The sequence below is a fragment of the Teleopsis dalmanni genome, chromosome 2 (assembly GCF_002237135.1).
Source record: "Teleopsis dalmanni isolate 2A chromosome 2, ASM223713v2, whole genome shotgun sequence".
Taxonomy (NCBI): Eukaryota; Metazoa; Arthropoda; class Insecta; order Diptera; family Diopsidae; genus Teleopsis; species Teleopsis dalmanni.
The window spans coordinates 38,792,200-38,814,074 of NC_051847.1; the positions used below are offsets into that span (position 1 = coordinate 38,792,200).

Below are 21,875 nucleotides of genomic sequence, written 5' to 3' on the forward strand. Positions count from 1 at the left end.
ACCTATGATATCTAAATATCTCAAAAAATACAGATTTTTAATTTTAAATTATTTTATCGTAGTATTTTTTTTATCAACTATCTTATCATTTCTTGATGTTTTTGCGTCTGAAAATTTGCACTCACTCTTGCAGTCTTCGACAGATGCTGAGCATTCTAAATATTAACACCAAAAAAAATGTTAGTAATGCTACGTTATTCATCAAGAAAGTTTTAAGAGTTCAATATACAATATAATAGAAATATTTTGAAAGAAATATATTCCTGAAAAAAAACGGTGAATCCTTTTTTGGGTAAATATGAGGTAATGATATATTTTGGGTTGTTGAAGTGTATCCTTTTTCCAAGATTTCTTTGACGTTTGATTAATATTGGGATTAAGGGGTTTTATGGACGGAATACTTTTTGCGGAGAATTCTTTAACTTCTAATTAATAATATACTACAAAAATGTTAAAGGTATTCAAATACTTTATTTCATTTTTTCATTTTTATAACTTTTTAAAGAAGTTATATACCAGATAGAAATTTTCAACTTTTTCAATGAAACTAAAAACTTCTAAGTCATTGTCTAACACAGAAATTATATATTTTTATTTCTATAAGTCATGATAAGTAAAATATTTTTTTCTTGTTTAAGGATATTAGAAACAATCTATGACTAACAAATACGATTGGTTTCTGAATAATCAGCATAAAATATTTATTTCAAAAATCCAATTAAAAAGAAATACCCAAATACAGAATGACTAGCCCACACTAGTCAGAAAATATTACTTTTGACAATAAAGTTTTATTTGTTTTGGATCAATAAATAGAATCGATTAGATAATATTAGATAATTAGTCATGATAGTAAAGAACACTTTGGCACATACTAGAAGCTTAAGTACAAGGCAAATGTCAATGGTAAGTCATATGGAGGTAAATAAACAAACATATTATTATGTTTGGAAACAATATTAATTGATAAAGCGATAATTATTGTTGTCTATAATTTAATAAAAATGAAAATAATTGTTAAAATACTTCAACTGTTTATTTGATAGTACGTGTATTTCTGGCATATTTTTTTCGGTAAATTTCCGATTAATTAAATAATAAGTTGACTTACGTAAATATAAAGAAAGTAAAGGTGCATTGATCTATAATTAGTTAATAATAATATCTGTATCAATAATCACTTGTTTATGTTAATTGAAAACAAACAAAACCTCTTTGATTCTGGTGAAGACTAGAATGGTATTCTAATGGGATTCCTGTTTGCACTTAACTATATGCAATTTATGCATTTACTATGAAACCATTCTGTTCATATAGTCTTCTATTTATTTATCTTATTGAAAGAGTATTAGCTCGAAAACAAACCTAGTTAGTTTTTGTAATGTAAAATAAGTCAGTTCTGGGATGAGTTCTAAATCCAGAACTCACTTCACACTTAAGGTATCACACAGAATACCAACGTGATTCCTTCTGCGTATTTTTAGCGGAAGTGATACCACTTTAAGTTGCTGTTGATATACTATTATAAGCAACATATATATATTAGAAACTGTTGATATACCTATTTTCTAATAACGAAACAGCAATCAAAACTTCACATTTCTTATTAAAAAAAAGCAGCCCTATCCTATGTTATATCTCTAAATGTAATAATGACGCATTCATTGCCAGAATACCAGGTCATAGTATCGGCACTTGTACATGAGAAGAATTGGCTTGTATAAGAAAAGTCATGAGCTATATTAGTTATTATCCCTTATTATTAAAAATTTAAAAGATGTGGCAAGATGTTAACATCATTTGGCAAAATGGATGAAAAATGAAATATATATGCGACCCACAAATTAATTTAATGCAAGCAAACCAAATAACTTCAGTTAATCGTATATTACTTACGTTTTTTTAATAATAATTCCCTTAATTATCATAATTGGTATATATGCACGAAGACTTGGAACTCAAATAGACTTGGTCTATTTTGTGGCTTCTGATAAAAATAAATAAATCGAAAAGAACTAGCAAATTATCATCTATTAAGCAGATGCCTAGCTTTGTAATCAAATTAGCAACGGTTCTTGGAAAATCTTTTTCGAAGACCCTGGAAAACTATTAGAAATTAATATTTTTAATTTATTATTTTAAAAATAATTTAGTTAAAGTAAATTTGGTAGGTCTTAATTAAGAACATATGTATAGTAAAAACTCCAAATTACTTGAAGTGAATAACATCTCAGGTCAGCAGTCTTATGACAACTCAACGGATCCATAAGTGGTCCACGTAGAGTCTGATATAGCCTTGAACTTATATCTAAATATGAGCCATTAGTAATAGAAAACAGGTTTCTAGTAAACGTAACGTATTTTCATTTAATATTATTAGAAAAATTTTTTCTACATTCACTGAAAGGATGTTCTTATTATTGGATAATTTTTTTAATAATAAGAGTAATCATACATTATTTCTTAAAAATGATTTATATTAATAAAAATCATTAGCTCCCTTAGACACGTTTCCACATTTAATTAGTTTAATACATTTTTTCTCTTTTTTTTAATTAATTATATACATATGTACATAATAATTTTAGTACAAAAACAAAATAATTATTTTATTTTATTTTTTATTTTTTTTTTTTTTTTTTGACACACCCACCATAACCACGACCAACGCAAATAAAAATATTTATCTTAGCTTTTATATATATTTTATCCGTGCTATTTACTAATGACTTTTGCACTCGTTTCTTCTTTATTTTTAGTAATAAATTTATTTTAAGTTTATGATATATTAGTGACTTATAGTATATTAAATACTTAACATTACTCGAAATTAATATCTATGCTATCTTATCGCAAGACTTTCCTCTTTACTTTTATTTGCAAAATTTTGTAATTGCATATATACTTCAGCTTGATATAGAATTATTTTAGTTAACAAAAGCACTTACTATAGTTAAGCAACTAATTTAATTAAATTAAAATATATTTGTTGTTTTATTTAAATTAAAAATAATTTAAAATGCCGCATCATCCTGGACAACAACCACATCATCAACCAGCTCATCACCATGAACCACATCATGATCCACATCATGATCCCCATCATCACGGACCATCACACCATGGGCCACAGCCAACACATTATGGAGTACACCAAGAACCACATCACTCACAACCCCATCATCAGCCCCATCAACCACCTCATCATCATTGATGAAGGAAATAAGGCGAAACTTTTTTATTTAAACACATAATTTAATAATATAATAATAATTTAATATAATCAGATGATTGATGTGTATATTGAACCATTTTAAAGAAATTGTACTCCATGAAATTATATCCTTCATTATTTTTAATTTAAAATTTGATTACTTAAAAATATAAAATATTAAATTAAATTCAAAAAAATGGGCGGAGAATTGCATTCTTAGAACAAAACCTTGACGAGGAGATAACCCTTGTAGATTAAGATAGGCATTGCTAAATTTATTTGGGAACTTATGGAAAGTAAGATAAAAGGGTTAATAATTAGATTCAGTCTTTTCAAATGCACTATTACTAATAACCCCTAATAACCCCGAAATAGCACATGCGTAGAACTTATGAAATCCCAATAATATGGTATGAGGATATGTCTGCAAAAACATTATCCTCTTTTACTAGTTTCTGAAAGAACTTACCTGTTTAGAAAAACAAAATAATTTTTGTTACAATTATTATTATGTAGAAAATAGACCGTATCACTGTGCATCACTATTCCGACCATCTATCGTGCTAACTGCAATTCCTTTAATCGATCCTTGGGATTTCGTTGAAAGTGAATTCCTAGAAGTATTTTGTTTTATTATATAGATCATGTAGGTAATGAACTTGTACCCAAGATGGATAATACTGCTGCTTCCCAATTTTGGGTTTCAAGGATTTCTTCTTTTCAAGGAACTCACAGATATTGATGTCGGAAAGGTTAATTCATTTCCTTGGAACTATAAATGCGTTTCACTAAATTTCTAAACACAAATAAATTTAAATAAATTATTTTTATCGTTCTAAAATAAAACAATTTCTGTTATCTTCCTGTTAATATTTTATTTTATGATTACTTATCATATAAATTGATTCAGCACGTGTATACCTAAATCGTCCGGAGTTTTTTTCCTAACTTTTGACATATCTATTTTCATTTGATAACAGTTAAAAATAGATATTTTAAATTAGATTTTTGTTGTCATATTATTTATTCACATTGGCATTAATGGAAGTCAAAGTGTACAATCAAGTATGTGTAAAATCCTCATAATTAGTTATTTTGTTTTACTTAATCAATTTTACTCAATTATTTTGAAACAATAAGTCATTAAACCCGAGTCGACTATAATATTTGGATATAATCTATATAAATATATATATAAATTTATATATTTATTTATATAAATTTAATCGAAACAGATTTAAATTTATATTAGGAAAAACTATTTTCGGAAATTATTATTATAATATGATTAAGTTCAAAACAATTTAAAACAACAAACAAAAATTCTGTCTCATGCAAACTAATAACCACTAATTCTGAAGTATACTATAGATTAGAAAAAATCATGGACACAAAATTCCCTAAATATATATTAAAAGGGGTATTTCATGTCCCTTAAATTACGACATATGTCAGTGTGCGAAGTTTCACTCATCTTACTATTGTTGTAGGATTTGGGTTGGTCTTTAGCAGGTATCTATCTATTCAAAAAACTTTAATGCTTCATTCTTTATCTATCTTTAAACTGTCACATGTTTTAGGTTTTTATGCAGATCCAAATTCCTGATATATCAATAGGGTTTCATTGTTCTCAGCGCTATATTTTCACTAGTTCAAAGCTTGTGGATAGTAGATATAGCTGGTATACCTGAGTAATTGTAATCTTATGACAGTTGTGTTATTTAATAACTCATTATCATGTATATTACTTTCTTTCAATATAACAATGAGAAGGTATGACTAAAATAATTAAACTTAACGATATTTCATACAACATACTTTGAATGTACTTTTCTTATTTAATCTTTAGTACTTCCCATTACCACTCCTTCAAAATTTTGTTAACTTCAGTGCAATGTATGACAATAATTGTACTAATTCTATTGCGCATAAAGTGTTATCAATATAATTTATGATACCTTGCTTATTATATTCTTTAAAAAATGCTTATCTTTTCTTATCTTATCAAGAATAGTTCCTGTTTTAATTTCTCTTCAATACTCTCACCATATATAATCGATAATATTCTTTTTAATATAAAAAGTATATTCTATTTAATTCCATAAAGTGGCTAAACCCTAACAGTTTGTAAACGTTGCTCAGCAAGTAACGTACTAAAATTTAGTTATTGTTAATACAGTTTATACCTGACCTACAAAAATTAAAATGTCACATCACGGACCATACGGTGGACCACCACATCATCATCATGGACCTCCACATCATGGACCTCCACCCCATCATCATGGACCGCCACATCATGGGCCTCCACATCACGGACCACCACACCACGGACCTCCACCACATCACCATGATCACCATCATCATGGACATCCACCACATCACCATGATCATCATCATCATCATCATGGGCCACCACATCATGGACCTCCACACCACCACCACCATTGTTAGGAATATTAAATGCTGTTTATAAAAAGATTTATTAATTGTTATATATTTTATATTAATATCATTTTTTTAAAATTTTTTATGATTTTACTTATTAAATATATACTTTTAGTGGAAAGTCGTTAAAACTCTTGCTAGTTGATTATTTAATGACTATGGGATTATATGTTTAATACAAGCTTAAAAACAGTAATGAAAATAAATTACTATATAAACTACTGAATCCATTGTTTAAAAATCATAATACAATAAATGATACGTTTTGCATTATAGTCGTAAAAAATTTTTTTTTTGAATATAGAACCTACGGACACTTTTAAAAATATTTCCTTTTAAGATTCCGTCATGTATTTAGGAGTTGCGAAGTTTGATTTGGAAGTGCTTTTTGGTGACCATATGTTTATATTTGATTTTCATAACTCATGTATGCGGTACCCGTAAATAATTTTACAAGAATCAGTCCTAATAAGAAATAAAGAAATGGTTTTAACATAATCGGTTAACAGTCATGGTCATTTAATTTATGGACATTATTTCTGAAGAGGTTTTTCGAAAGATCCATAAAATATCACTCTATGGAAACTATTAGCTTTTCGTTTAATAAAAAATAAATTTTACAAAACAATAATGTCAGGTTTAGGTAGTGGCGGATATCAGTTTTGGTAATTAAACTGATCACTAGAAAGAATCGCACTATCCTTTAATGGTCTTAGCAATTGTTTCTTGGGAGGTACATTGCTCTTACAGAAAGTGTACTCTTCTTCCGTATACTTGGTTTTTTTCGCACTAATTTTCGCAACCAATTAATTTAAAAGGTTTCAATAGTAACCTTAATTTCTATTACGATTTCATCAGCAATACGCTAAAAAAATTTATTTTGAAATCCAAAAAGCCATCATTATCTTAGTTCGATTTGGGAATCCAACTAGTTTAAAGGCAAAAAGTCTACGGTAAATTGCAGTACTCCTTAGTTTATTGTTTTTATTCACTAATCATAATACATTATACTACATCATTTATTCAGTAGATTTACATATCATTCACTGTGAGCAATTAGTATACATTAATACTTTTTATCTATCTCTTTACCTATACCGCTCCGGATGTTCTAAAAATGTTGGACTCAAATGTGTTTCTGCTGCATTATCAGTAAAAAGGATTTCCATGTTTTCTTGATTTTTGAAATCCAAAACTTGACATAAAATATTGCTTGCGATACCTAATGAAATGCTTAGAGCTTCTATTAAATATCTTTCCATTAATCCACGCTTTTCCAAAATCGAACTAGTATGCTGTATTTTTGCAAGAATTTCAGGTGTTGATGTAGGTTTTGAATGCTCGTAGTCTCGTAGTTTGACTACCTAGGCTTGTACAAATGGTTTAATGTAAACTAGCCCTTGTTGACTCATAAACTGTAGTATTAACACTACTCCTTGCAGCGTATTTTCGAGGAAGTACCTCGAAAGTATACCTATGTTTACATATGTTATTCATCTAATAAATGCGACGTAAATATTTATTTGAAAACCTTATCTAATTACTATTGATAAGCAATACTAAACCGATAAAGATTTATGAAACATACTTAATACTTTTAGTTAAATGTACGTACATTATCTATATTAATGCAATCGGCCATTTTATCACGTTTTTAGTGTAGATTTTTTGTAGTGCTAATTTTAACATTGCAAACGATAATTACTCACAACATTTGCTATTTATTATGATACTATTTATCTAATCAAAAATATTTTTACCAACTGTCTACGGTATGAAATGTGAATACTGGAGACTTAGTTCAAAAATTTGGGCTATAAAATATTTGTTTATATTAGTTAGTTAAAGCGCGTGCAAAGTAGTTAGTTACAATCAGTCAGTCAAAAAGCTACGTAGTAGATCTGAACCATCGCGCCTGAACTCGAAAATAAAACATAAATATATATTTAATATATTTACTAAAAAGTTAAAAAATCAAGAATAAAATGCCACCACCAGGACACGGTCACGGACATGGAGGTCATCACGGACATGGAGGTCATCATGGACATGGTGGACATCACGGTCATCATGGACATCACGGTCATCATCATGGTCCTCGCTGTTTCTGTTGTGTTATATCATAGTAAAACTTAGAATCTGTTAATAAATATAACAATTTATCTATAAGACATTTAAACTATAAATTTATTTTAATTATATGATTATTGTGAGAAAAGAATTTCTGGAAAGTGATGCGCTTTTTAAATACAACTAAGACATTTAAATATAAAACGTTGGTTTTTTTGTTTGCTTAATTATATACATTGTGAGGCAACGATTTTTGGAAAGAAAAGCATATGCAAAGTATAACCTGATTACTTAAAAATACGATATATGTATGTTTACTTCTTACTTAATATTTTTACTTAGAAAGTGTTGGGCAGAGTACTTAAGTTTAAAACGAGTGTATAACGATTTTAACAACTTAAATTCGAATATTTTAAAAATAAAGAAATGGAACGAAAATTTCAAATGGTTACTTAGTACATATTAAAAATATTACTTGGAGTTTATTTCGAAAAACCTATCATTAATATATGAATACGAGTATCATTTCTTCAAGAAACGGTTTTGATAAAACTAAAAAAGAGTTTACACGATTCATGTGATATATGATATTACCTGCTGCTTACAACAACATATTAATAAATCAAATGAAGAAGTAAAGTGTATCTTTACTCTCAGTATGATTCCGATTCCACAAACCTGCTCATCTAATAATGGATCTTAAAGTTCATAAAGTCTTTACATCCGTAAAATATTTTCAGATACTTTCAACAAGTATTTTCACTGCGTTTTGTAGAATAGTTGTCGATATATCGGGTTTTAAGCAGTAAATTTATCAAAAAAGCTATATATATATATAATCATGTCATCTGGCGTGTCACTGTCGGCGTCCACCAGAAAGCTTCCGTGCCACTTGTATTTTATTCTGTAAATAAATTTTAACTGTTTAAGAGGTCTCGATCTAATTTGAAAGAAGTCAGGGTTCCCAACATACCAAAAAATATATATATTTCTATTTAGCATAATAAAAATGTTAATCCTGTTAGAATTACCATTATTACGATATAATATACAAAATAGTCGTATATCATCATTATCATAATAAGAATAACTGCTATACATCATTCTAAATTATATTTTTATGGAAACTAGTCCTCTACAGTCTACAAAAATATTTTTCTAAATTCACGTATTCTGCGCGAACATAACACCTACTATGCACACATATTTCTGAAAGCTATAACTTGACGTTGTATATTACTTACATGAATCTAATGATATGTCTAGAACTTTTACTTAATCTCTCTGCTCATTTCTCCAAAACGGTCCTAGTATTTTCTGACAATTTTAAATGTCAATGCAGTTTTTGGATGTCATTCCCTTGATTGACTTTGAACTGTTGTACAAGCGTTCTTAAACAAACTGGGCCCGGCTGACTCATAAACTGCTATATTCACATTTGGGTTATACTACTATTTGAAAGCATTACTCCTTGAAACACATTTTCGAGGAAAAACTTCGAGTACGTATGTTATTTACCTAATAAATGTGACATAAATAGCTATTTAAAGACCTTATCAAATTACTATTGATAAGCAATTGAAAACCGATAAAGAGATATGAAATACATTTAGCACCTTAAGTTAAATACACATTATCTATATTGATTCAATCAACCATTTTATCAAGTTTTTAGTGTTATTTCCTTCCAGTGCCAATTTTAATATTGCAATTTATTTAATGAGTATAATTTTTGAGATCTCAGTATGTACTTTAAGACTATAAAATATTTGTTTATATTAGTAAGTTAAAGCGCACGTGAAGCAGTTAGTTAAAGTCAGTCAAAAAGCTACGTAGTAGATTTTAATAATCGCGCCTGAAACTCGAAAGAAATATAAATAAATATCTATAAATAAAAATCTATTAAATTTATTAAACAAAAGTTAAATAATCAGAAATAAAATGGCACAACGATCAGGGCACCGTCACGGACGTGGTGGACATCATGGACGTGGCGGACATCATGGACGTGGCGGACATCACGGACGTGGCGCGCATCATGGACATGGTGGACATCATGGCCATCATGGACATCATGGTCATCATGGACATCATGGACATCATGGACATCATGGCCATCATGGACATCGTGGTCATCATGGACACCGTGGACATCATGGCCATCATGGACTCCATGGTCATCATGCACTTCATGTTCAACATGGAATTCACGGTCATCCTGGGCATCATAACCAGCAGGGATATAGTGGTCATCATGGACATCATAGTTTGTGTTGTTGTGTTATATTATAGCAAATCTTAGCGTCCACTAATAAATCTAACAATTTATCGATTATAAACGATTATTTCATTTTAATAACGACTATTGTTAGAAAAGAATTTCTTGAAAGTGATAAGCTTTATAATATAAATTTTTTGTTGTTATTTTAATTATATATATTGTGAAGAAGTGACTTCTGAAAAGAAATGCGTTTGAATAGTATAACTAAATTACTACAATACGGTACAAGTTTATTTTAAACTTAATATATTTACTTATAAACAGTTTTTTGGAGGAAATTATATATGATTTTACACGTTTATAATAACATATCAATAATTTAAATTAAAGCGCAAATTGGATCTTTACTATGTGGATCTCGTCAATATTCCGAACAAGAAATACAGATAGACACCTCCATTCAGGCCTACTTCCTAAATTTTACTTTTCCTAATCTTGCGAAATAGCACCTTTAAACACATAGTATTTACCGATAATAATATATGCATTAGAATATATAAAAAGTATCTACCGTTTTTTGGTACATTTATAAACTAAAATTTTTTTTATTAAAAACTAATTTTGTTATTAAATAATGAAATAAGTTTATATTGGACATTGTTATTTCTGAACTTTTGTTATTTTTCAAGTAACTTCATAATTCCATTGGTGTAGAAATTCTTTGGTTTACTAGTGAAAAACTTGGACCAAGTTATTATCTTTGGAGCGTTGGTAAACCAACTTTTTACCATTAAGATACTCTTATAGATACTAAAGCAAGAGTTAGCAGAAAGTGCAAGGTCGGGGCTGTACCGTGGATGAAACTCTCCAGCAAAGTTCTATTCAATTTATTTCAAATCATAAAAGATGTATGTGACTTGGCATGGTTGTCATGAAACACAACTCGTTTTTCTGTTGGCCAATTCGGGTCTCCATTTTTTTAATTATTTCATTTAAGCGATTATGTTATGAATAGTAGAGCACCGAATTAAGGGTTGTACCAGACTGGTTCAGCTCATTATAGACAATTTCCTTCAAATCCCAACAAACACACAGTATAATTTTGTTTGCCGCCAATTTAGACTTTTAAGTCATTTGTAAAGGATTAGAGTCGTCACTATCTGTGATAGTTTTAGAGGTAATTAAGAAAATAGAAAAATGGACCATTTTTTGCCCTAAAATTGAAAGAGTTCCGGTAGGCCGATTAGACTTGAGAATTAGACTCAAAGGAAGGCCATATCAAAAACAAAGTTTTAGGAGAATTTCATTTCAAAATCTCTACTCTACTCTCTCTCTCTCTGTCTATCAGAAAATACAGAATTTTTATCGGCTACTTTCTGCTTTGGCACACTGTGCCTGTGCCTATGATGACTTGCATAGGATATTATCGCGTTTAATCCATTTTTCATCACCCGTTTTTTTCATCAGTACTTCTCAATATAAATTTTTTCATTATCTTTCTGTGTTCAATCTTCAAATTAATAACACCAGGTACTTATAATATTAACATTAGGCAGATAATGCTATCGAACATAGAAATATGTATGAGTATAGTAAATGATATGTGAGGCTTTGATCATAAAATATTCTTAAAACCCATAATTTATATGTGAAGCTATAGTCATAAAATATTAAAAACCATAATTTATTACTGCTTAGTTATCATTTCGGTAACTACTCTACTGATGAGTAATTAGGAAATTTATGACTCACGAAACTCTGTCATGAGTCATGTATGAAAATCTCAAACAAATTGTAGTATTATCTTCCACCCATTAAATTTTTTTGGCCTGTTATTCTATATTGCTCTTATGAGAGCACATATTTATACTTACTTATAATGTATTATTGTAAATCTCTGGGATTTTTTGTACAGCAATACACAAACTAAAATTAGATTTTGATAAGCGAAAATAATCAGTAAAATATTTAATATTTAATTAGTTGCTTATAAGTGAAATTAGGCAAACAATATTTATTATTAAACAAAAATGAAATTAAATGCAAATATTTTAATTTTGTAATATTTCTAGCAGAAAATAAGGTTCTACATTTGAAAATTGTATACTTTGCATCAGTTATCTCCAATCATTTGAGTGGTTGACTACATAAATTGAGTTTTTAAAATGATTTATAATTTCATTCTAATTTATTTAATATTCAAAATAATTTCACCTGTTTTTTGTATTAATTTAACACCAACCCTAAACACCAAGAACGGTGCTTTGTTTGGTGAAAATAAAGGTTACTACAATGCATATAAGTCCATACCTTATGCACACCCACCTATAGGAGAATTACGTTTTGAACCACCCAAAGCATTAACAGAGAGTTGGGCCCACATATTAAATGCTACAACCACAGCATCCAAGTGCTTACAGTGGCTTACAACAGAAACGAGTGATCCTATAGTGGGTAGTGAAGATTGTTTATACTTGAATGTGTTTGTACCACAACGGAATCAAAAAACACAGTCATCTATTTTACTACCAGTAATGGTTTTTATACACGGTGGTGGATTAATGTGGGGTTCAGCAGATTTTTATGGTGAAGAATATATAATGCAGAATGGCGGTATAATATTAGTAACATTTAACTATAGATTAGGTCCATTTGGTTTTCTAAGTACTGAAGATAAGGAAATACCAGGTAATATGGGTTTTAAAGACCAAACTATGGCACTTGAATGGATATACGAGAATATTTATGATTTCGGTGGCGATAATACTAAAATATTATTGTCAGGTTGGTCAGCTGGTGGCGCCAGTGTAAATTTTCATTTAGTATCAGAGCTCACACATGCTGAATGGTTTAATAGCGCTGCTTCTTTTAGCGGTACAGCACTTTGTCCTTGTCATGCCATATATAGCGGAGCTGCTTTAGAAAAGACTAAGCAAATAGCAGCTTACTTAAATTGCAGTGTAGAATCACTCAATACTACAGAAGGTATTAAAAAATGTTTGAAAACAAAAACAGCTGTAGATATCATTAGTCAAATCAAAAAATTTTATAAATACGCCAATCATCCATTTGCCATCTTTGGTCCGGTAATCGAAGACAAAAAGAGTGCGCAACCCTTTCTACTTAATCATGTGGAGAATTTAATGTATCACGGTAAAGTGAAAGCAAAACCATGGTTAGTTACTATAACAGCACAAGATGGTGGTTTCGGTACGGCTGAGTTTCTTAAAAAGGGTGCTGATGGTCGTGAACTTATATATACTTTAAATGACAAATGGACTGAATTAGCGCCTATAATGTTGTTTTTTAATAGTACACTTACAAAAGAACAACAAGTGAAATTAGCGCTGGAATTAAGGCAAACATATTTTGGTAGCAAAAATATTAGTGTGGAAACATATACAGAACTTGAAAATCTCTATAATATGGAATTAAGCATAATGCATGTTAATAAAGTTGTGGAATTATTTGAAAAGTTTACAAGCAACGCGAAAGTATATGGGTATATCTATGATAACCCTGCACCATTTAGTTACGGTAATGTGCAAGCGGAACGTGATGATTGGAAATTTGGTATGTGTTTACTTTTATAATATATTTTATATGCTTGTTTGAAAATTAAAGTATAAATTTACTTAAGGTACTCTACATGGTGACGACATTTCCCTTATATTCAAAACATCCATCCGACACAACCACCCACTTACCACGGATGAGTTGAAAATATCAAAACAACTCATTGAAATGCTCGTGGGTATGGCGAAGTCAGGGTAAGTAGAAACTGAAGTTTTAATTGATATTATAATTATTAATTTATTTTATTTATAGTTTGCCCACGTATACAGGAACAGCTTTACCACAGTTGAGAGCTGAAAACCAATATCAATTTCCTTCAATAACGAAAAATGGTATACAAAATATATAAGAAAGTACGAACAAAGACACCTAAATCTATTTAATTTGTGTGCAAAATCATTATAATTTAAGACAAGTAACATGTAACTTATATGCTAAGAATAAGATATAACAATAGCAGTTCATTTCTATCATAAAATATTTTTATATATACACTAAGGTTTATATACAAATATAAAGAATGTAGGATATACATAACTTAGGTAATTTTCGACTTCAAGAGCAATGCTAAATATCCTAACAGAGATATCTATGTCATATAGATGCCCAAATCAGTACAAAATTTTGAATATATTATCAGTTTATTCACCCAAAACTGTTCAATAATTTAAATAGTTTTTGATATAAAGCTTTTCAATATGGGTTTTTTAAAATTGTACGCCCTGGTATTGTATATTTTTTCAATACCAAATACAGTTTCTTTATAAATTTGATTCAAATAAATGTAACATCAAATCTCATTTAATCTTCCAGCTGATATATATATTTTAATGAGAGAACTGTCTTGTGTACAAAAAACCGGGTTTTAAAATTATCAACTAATTTTAGATTATATTGAACATTTATGTAATTTAGTCAACATTTAAGAAAAACAGTGGAGAATAGAATATATGGGGTATAGAATATGGTATAGTATAATGGTATAGAATATATATGGTACCGAATGCTATCGGAGTGAAATACTACAACCATAGCTGTCTTTTTACGACCCTAATTGACTTCAGCTCCGCAAAATACACTCCAGCATTCAAATCAAAGATTTTCGCAGAAAATGTAATTAGAGACCCCAATCATCTTCAAGCAAAACTTATTTTATGTATTTAATTTTATTTTATTTTATTTTATTTTATTTTATTTTATGTTTTCTTAGATAGATCCATATTGTTATTTTTTTTTTATTTTTACGTATTAACGTTATTACTCTATAATAATAAAATCTTCATTTCATTGCTTCTAATTCGTCTAAAAATAATTTACTAAATAAATACTTCGTTATTCAAATAACAGCAAAAAAGTTTTAACATTAAATGCAAAAATAAAGACTAATAGTCAAATAATCTGCTTCTAGTCCACATTAATGATGGTGGACTAATTGACTATTTCTGTCTCCACAGATAGACTAATCTTGTTAAGATGGTTATGCAGGCTATGATAATCCATTAAATGAACCTTTGTATAATCTCAGTTCTGTTCTTCTGGGAGCGACGAGCTATAGTAGTTGTAGGGACACACCAGCTACATGGAGTATAGGAGCAGTAATGACTATATTCGTTCGCAATCATTTTTATATCACAGACCTCTCAATTTCTCATCCAATCACAATAAGGTACTAATTTATATAATTTAATAACTAATGCAATCCTTTCAGGATTGTCTACTGATACATTGCAATTGATTCCCTTGTGATCAGATATTTCATCAGTGGTTGTAGGATATGATAAACAATAAATCAAAATAGTAAGGTTCGTCAAATATGACTGAACTGTTTAAATTGGGAGGTTTAAATAGTAATAAATTGCAATAACAAAAAGTTTTCAAATTTAAAACTATTTTCTTACTAGAAACTATTTTCTTATTAGAAAGTATTTTCTTAATAAAAACTTTTTTTTAATAATAGTGAAAGAACAAAATTAAAATTTTTGATTAAATTATTAACGAACTAATTTTATTTTGTTTTATTTAATTTTTTTTGAGTGACCATGCCTAGCTATTTCGAGTACTAACACCCGTCCATTAGTGATCTTAAATATATTAGTTGATTTTATTAGATCGTATATAATTATTGGACTGCAAGTGGTAGGCGTAGAACTTTGAATAAGTAAAATTATTATTATTAAAAATATTATTTTTAGTATTATACTTATAATAATATAATTATATGCTAGTCTGTGGATGATTGATTAGACTCATTAGACTCAATAGCAATTCTATGTTCGTTGTTGTCTGAATGGCTAAGTGATCTAAGGTATCAGACTTCCTGCTGTCCTTCTCTCCTAGTGGAGCATAGGGTCTCAATCTCATAATTGTAGTCCATTTTCCCTTTAACGATTAATATAGTAGAATTATATATTAGTCCAAAATGTTACTTAACGTGTTGCTGCATTATAATTTATTCCAAAACGCTTAAGTTGCATGCATTTATATAAAATATGATATATAACTGATAAAAACAAGTAATACACAAAACATAAAGTTTAATATTAATCTATTGTATATTGTATTAACATATATTTTGCATGAAATACTTGACATATTGTTTGCCTGAAATTCACTATTATTCTATAATTCATAAACACAAAAATCCTTTTAATAATTGTTAACAGCTTATCAAGTTAACCTCATAAACTACGCCAACTAACCGAGAGTCATGCAAATCACTTGAAAATCACTCAAGTTTTAAATAAGGATAATCCTTAAGTGTGCACACAGGCAATAACGTGGCAATGAACGTACTTGGGTTAAAAATAATGTGAAATACAAGCGAAAATCGCTTTAAACCACGCGCACTCTAACGTCAACATGCTCACTCAACGCCGCTATAAATCTAACAAATAATAAATTTTACTTTAGGCCCACACTTCACTGGCTTTATGGTCTACAAATTTTCTAGTCAAATACTATTCACAATTTTTGCACATTGTAGCGTTTAGCAGCAAATTTGTACGCATTGTCGCGCTTTATGCTCCTTTCGTCCTCTCGTCCTCTCGTCCTTTGCGTTTCTTCGTGCTTTTTAAAAACGCGCCCACAAGGCAACGAACAATAAACAATCCAAAGTTGCCTTCGGTCGGGTATTAAAGTTCAGAGTCCGTCTGAGCCGTCGACACTCCTTCACTCCTTTTTTCTGCGTTCACGATGGCTAGTTTAGTTTTGCTGATTTGGGCTTTTTTTAAGCGGTCGCAGCTAAATTTGATGAATGTCCTGACAGCAAAAAGTTGCTACTTCTCGTATTTCAAGTGAAATGTATTGCGTGAACTAAAGCACTTTCATTAAGGATTTTTTTGGTGTTTTGCTATTTATTTAGTGAATTTTTTAAGGCTACCTTAAAAGCGATTAAATGAAGATTTTATTATAATCGAGTACTTAAGTAAATAGTAAAAAAATTATAGAAATATAATTTAAATAAAACTAACAACACTTCTGGTAACAACAAGATGGCGCACCACCTTGCATAACTTGTGCCATAATGGAATTTTTTCAAACCATTTTTCCCCGACCGCTTGATCTCCAAAAGTTTTAATTTTGATTGGTCATCACTGAGTTCATTTAGTATGGTTTAATATGGTATAGTTTGACCAGTATAGTTCCATTGGGTGTATTTTTAAATAATATACTGTTGCTTTACGGATTTTTATTTTGTTTTATATAATTTTACAAACTATATCCAAATGTGCTGCAAAAGTGACGGTTACACATCTTGGATATAATTTTCCGAGAATACTGCTAATAATAAGACTTACTCCGTTTGCTGGAGTAAGTGTCAGCCTGATGTTACTATCGTAGTATTAGATGCCCTGCTCGCCGGGAGCAGGAAATAATAAAAAAATCCAAAAATGTTTTTCATTGAGTAATAAAGTTCAGAGTGCGCTCTACGGATATATAATCTTAACCTTCCACTTGGAATTTGTACTTTATGTAGGTGTAATTTTTCAACCTTACATCAGTTTCCCTTTTGTTTTTCGTGCTTGTGCTGCTTTAAAATCTATTAAGATCAACTGTAGATACACATTGATAACTTTTGCTATCCATTATTTGCTGTCATACCAATAAAGTCTTAAACTTAGTATCTACCTCTGTTGGAGACATCGGATATTGACTTCTCCCATTACTTCTAGAATCCCAGATTTCGTAATTCTTTCTATTACAAATTGTGCGTTTTGTGGGTAGTGCATAAGCTTTTTCTAGAATAGCTCTAGTTGGATTCTTTTTAATTTGAATGTGCTTTATGTCCATAATCATTCCCGACATTTTACAAAAACAGACGATTTATTAACTTATTAGGGAGCTATTTTCAGGTAACTATTATTTTAATGCTTGGGTATGCGAATATAATGTAGAACAAGAACAATGATAACTTATCGATATAGAACCTACCGCATAAATCTCTTTTTCTACCAGTCACAGATCAAGATTGATACTCGACTTTCTGAATTTGCTAAAATGCAAAAATAGGTTCGGTTAGGTTCGGAAGGCGCTTGCTGGCCGTTGTCAGTACTTCCACTCGGAGGCATATATTGCCCATTGTGATGCCCTCAAAAATTTTGTCGGAAGGGGCGAGTTGCTAACTTTTGTAATCCTTGTTAAACGCAAGAATATATATAATATATTTCCAGCATTCGGAAGAAGGATAAAATAGCCTACAGCCTCTATAAGTAGAATATCCGACCTAATCCACAAGAACAAGTTGAAAGTATTTTAAATAATATTGGTTTTTACGGGACATTGGATTATAGGACGAAATTTTGCTAGTTTATTATATAACATTCTATGTTACAATCCAGGCGTATTCAAATTAGATTGAGCTTATAAGTGAACTATATTTTAAATCACACATTTGGTGAATGTATGAATTAGATGAATTTATATTTAAAATTTAAATTCTCCAAATCCTTGTAATTCATCAATGTGTCCGGTAAGTTCTATAATGTTAAGCCTTCTACCGGTTTTTATTGAATTTATTTAAGCAGTTTGATTATATACTTTGGATATCTTTCCATAAGGTTATTATTATTTTTTAATCGATTTTATAGATCTTTAAAATGAATTTCAAACAGTTGTGTTTTTTAAACAATTTCTTTTGGTCTAAATGGTTTATTTAAGTTTATGGAAGAAAAATTTCAAACTTTAAAAATTTTAAAAAAAATTATTAAACGAAAAAATTTTCTTATTCCTACTTTTAAATATTCAAATGCCACCGTAATCATTTAAACTCCATGAGAAGTATTCTTTTTTTTTTTTCTACTATTTCTTTATTTTATACAAAATTGCTTTATCCTTTTACCGACTTATCCTGTGCGGTTATTCCGCCTTTTCATGGTTCTGGGCTTTATAATGTTTCATTGAATATTCGCAATATTTATTGCTAAGGCCGATTAGGTTAGATAAGTTTTAATAAAGTAAAATAAAGGAAATATTGAAGTGTAAAGGACTTGAGTCTTATGCATATTTTCAATTACCTCTGAGATGCGAATTAAGGATGAATTATTATTTATTTAAAAATAGCTCAGAGCTTAAGCCCACAAAAGCTGATAAGTAATGGAGCATTAAAAACGCCAAAGAAAATTTTGCTTCTGGGTAAGTGAAGTTTTTTACTGATTAACAATTATTATACATAATTAGGTCTTTACTTTCGAAAGGTGCATTATAAAGTTCAAAGTATAAATTGAATTTGTCAGTAATAATATTTGAAAGCAAATACCTTCACTTGTAAGCAATTTAATAATTAAAATTAATTGAAATTTTTAATTCTAATTCTAACTGGGGTCAATTGTAAAAATATTTATACAAATCAAACTCTCACTCACTAAACAAATGCATTATTTTTACAATAACAATGTTTTAAAACATAATTCTAAAGACAAAACAATATTATAAGTACTGAAATTTTTCCAGATATTCGTTTCTTACAAAAGTACATACTCAATTTAATGTTGACCCGAAAAGAAACTATTGAGTGGGCGCAAAACTCTCGCCGCCATTTAAAAAGAGATCCGGAAGAACCCATAAATTTGTTTGGATTACTTAAAGAAGCTACAATTTTCGGAGTAAACTCTTTGAGATTAAGAACCCAAACCGGTTAAATATAATCTAAAAGCCACAAGGTTGCATGTTGCATTATTAGCCAAGTAGTGCTTGGCTAATAATGCTTGGCTAATAATGTATCTTTCACCATCAAATTAAAATTCGTCAATGAATACTAGATGGAAATCAAAGTAGTAAATTGACTCACTAACGTATTTCCCAAATTGGTTCCAGTTATAACTATATTAAAAAAAAACAGAGTTTAAACACTTCTATGGACATTTTTCTGGAGATGGTGGTTTACGACATGGTGGTTAGTTGCTTGTAATAGCAGGCAATCAAATAACTTTCCATGTATCTCAATTCGCAATTTTTCGCCATTTTGCTACTACATTATACGCAGGAAGCCTTAAAATAGAAGAGTACAGACTAAATCCATTCCGTCGAATTTTGTACCGATAAACAGATCAATAAACTATCAAAGAAATATCTCCCTGAAAGCATATTTCTTCTGAACGTCAAACCCGTACATATACAAAAGAAGTATTTATTGGTTTCTTTTTTGTGCTCCACGTTCTAATAAAAGAAAATCCAAAATTCTCATTGAGATGTCCCGTAGAGATATCAGCCTTTTGATAGGTTTACTTACAGGTCACTGTAAACTAGGGAATCTTGCTAGAAGATTAAATCTCCCTTTGCAATCAAATCTGCCGTAGCTGTGGGGAAGATGATGAGAGTACTTTTAATCTACTATGTTTTTACCCAGCTTATGCACGGCAGTGATTTAACACTTCACGAGCCATTGAACAATATTTTAGGGTTCGCCAAAGGTTATAACTTAACGTAACCTTTTCCTGCTGGTTTCTACAACTTCTGCAGTAATTATTATGAGAAATGCAAAGTTTATCTGCGTGGGTTCCTCTACACCAATTACTAGAAAGAACAGCAGTTAGTATTGGAGTATTCACACGATCTGTTTTGATAAGTTTCCAAGATATAGTTTCATTGTAGGCGGGGTATATTGACTGAGAAGTTGCACATGACTTAATTTGTTTCATTTGTTATTTGCAAGCTGAAGAGAGTAGAGGCAAGTATTCTTTTAACACACAGTCTTCACGATAACATAAACCGGTACCTCTAGGGACTCATCTAGGGAAGCACTAAAACGGTCTAAATCCTCACCTTTCACATTTCAATCGATATTCCTATGTCTAGAAACCGAAATAAGAGCGGTTTACATATTTCTGAAAATTACAAAGAGCAAATCTAATCTCTACTTTCTTCAGCTAGCTTCTAAAAGCTTAAGGGCGCTTATAAATGAAATTCAGCAATAACGCAAGGTGGTATATATTGTAGTTAGAAAGAAAGGGGACTAAAGAAAAGGAATCCACACAAAGAAACTTGTTGGGGAATTTGTAGAAAGTAACTCTGTGATGTCTATACACATACATATCTGAATATTTATATCTAAGTAATTCGAAGAAGATTGAAGCAAATATAAGATTCGATTGTAATTCAAATTTCTTTATCTGTAACACAAACTGTTATAGCTTTATGTTCAGTTCACGATTTTTTCATTTTTTAAATTTTTTTTCAGGTTCTGTTGCAACCTGACAAAAAAAAAATCTGTTATAGCCTATATCAGATATACCCAGCCTTTAATAGGATGATTTTATTTTATTTTTTTTGATTATTTTTCAGGTTCCATCACAGCTTGACAGGAAGATAATTTGTTGTAGTCTATATTAGATCGTTCGGTCGTTAGAAAGATTTTTTTAATATCTTTAATTATTAACATATATAACAAGAGATATTAAGTGCTCCAAATTGTGGTTATGAATCTAAAATACCCAACTTAAAATCTTCATAACAGATATTCACATATATGTACATGATTACGTCCTTTATCTCGTATTACCCTCTTACAGAACTCTATTGTTGTAAATAGTTATTGGAAAAATTTTAATTGAAGAGAATTTTCTTAGGAATTTTGAGGAAGTCACTGTGAGAGTTATAAAAGTAGTTATTAATAATAATTAGTTTGTTTTTGTTTACATATAATATTTTTACAATAATTTATCCACCACTTTCAAAACAATTACTTAAATCAGATACTCTATAGTTGCTTCCGTTCTTATTGATATCTTAGCACTTATTTACGTTCTGTTTAGTTATTGTTTGTTTGTGATATCAGTAATTGGACATTACTTGAAGTAGATTTTCATGTTTAAAGACATTTCCATTAGTTTTTATTGCAGCAATTTTGAA

The 21,875-nt window shown here is 29.7% G+C and overlaps 2 protein-coding genes across 2 annotated transcripts; both read left to right on the plus strand.

The window, feature by feature from the left end:
* The first annotated feature begins 5,311 nt into the window (after positions 1-5,311).
* LOC119682899 (uncharacterized histidine-rich protein DDB_G0274557-like) lies at positions 5,312-5,849 on the plus strand. The gene has a single exon (XM_038096437.1). It carries the CDS (start codon positions 5,420-5,422, stop codon positions 5,666-5,668), a length of 249 nt encoding a protein of 82 aa, XP_037952365.1. The 5' UTR covers positions 5,312-5,419; the 3' UTR covers positions 5,669-5,849.
* A 3,824-nt stretch (positions 5,850-9,673) lies between these two features.
* On the plus strand, positions 9,674-13,950 carry LOC119674352 (esterase 6-like). The gene is made up of 4 exons (XM_038085489.1): positions 9,674-10,002; positions 12,130-13,526; positions 13,594-13,723; positions 13,782-13,950. The coding sequence occupies exons 1-4, from the start codon at positions 9,674-9,676 to the stop codon at positions 13,876-13,878; spliced, it is 1,953 nt and encodes a 650-aa protein (XP_037941417.1). The 3' UTR covers positions 13,879-13,950.
* Positions 13,951-21,875: the final 7,925 nt, after the last annotated feature.

Bases quoted from the DNA above. Each gene is read 5' to 3' on its own strand.
- LOC119682899 (XM_038096437.1), top strand. From the start codon at position 5,420: ATGTCACATCACGGACCATACGGTGGACCACCACATCATCATCATGGA.
- LOC119674352 (XM_038085489.1), top strand. From the start codon at position 9,674: ATGGCACAACGATCAGGGCACCGTCACGGACGTGGTGGACATCATGGA. The intron at 10,003-12,129 runs GTGTTGTTGTGT...AATGATTTATAA, and splicing joins CATCATGGACATCATAGTTT to TTTCATTCTAATTTATTTAA. The intron at 13,527-13,593 runs GTATGTGTTTAC...AATTTACTTAAG, and splicing joins ACGTGATGATTGGAAATTTG to GTACTCTACATGGTGACGAC.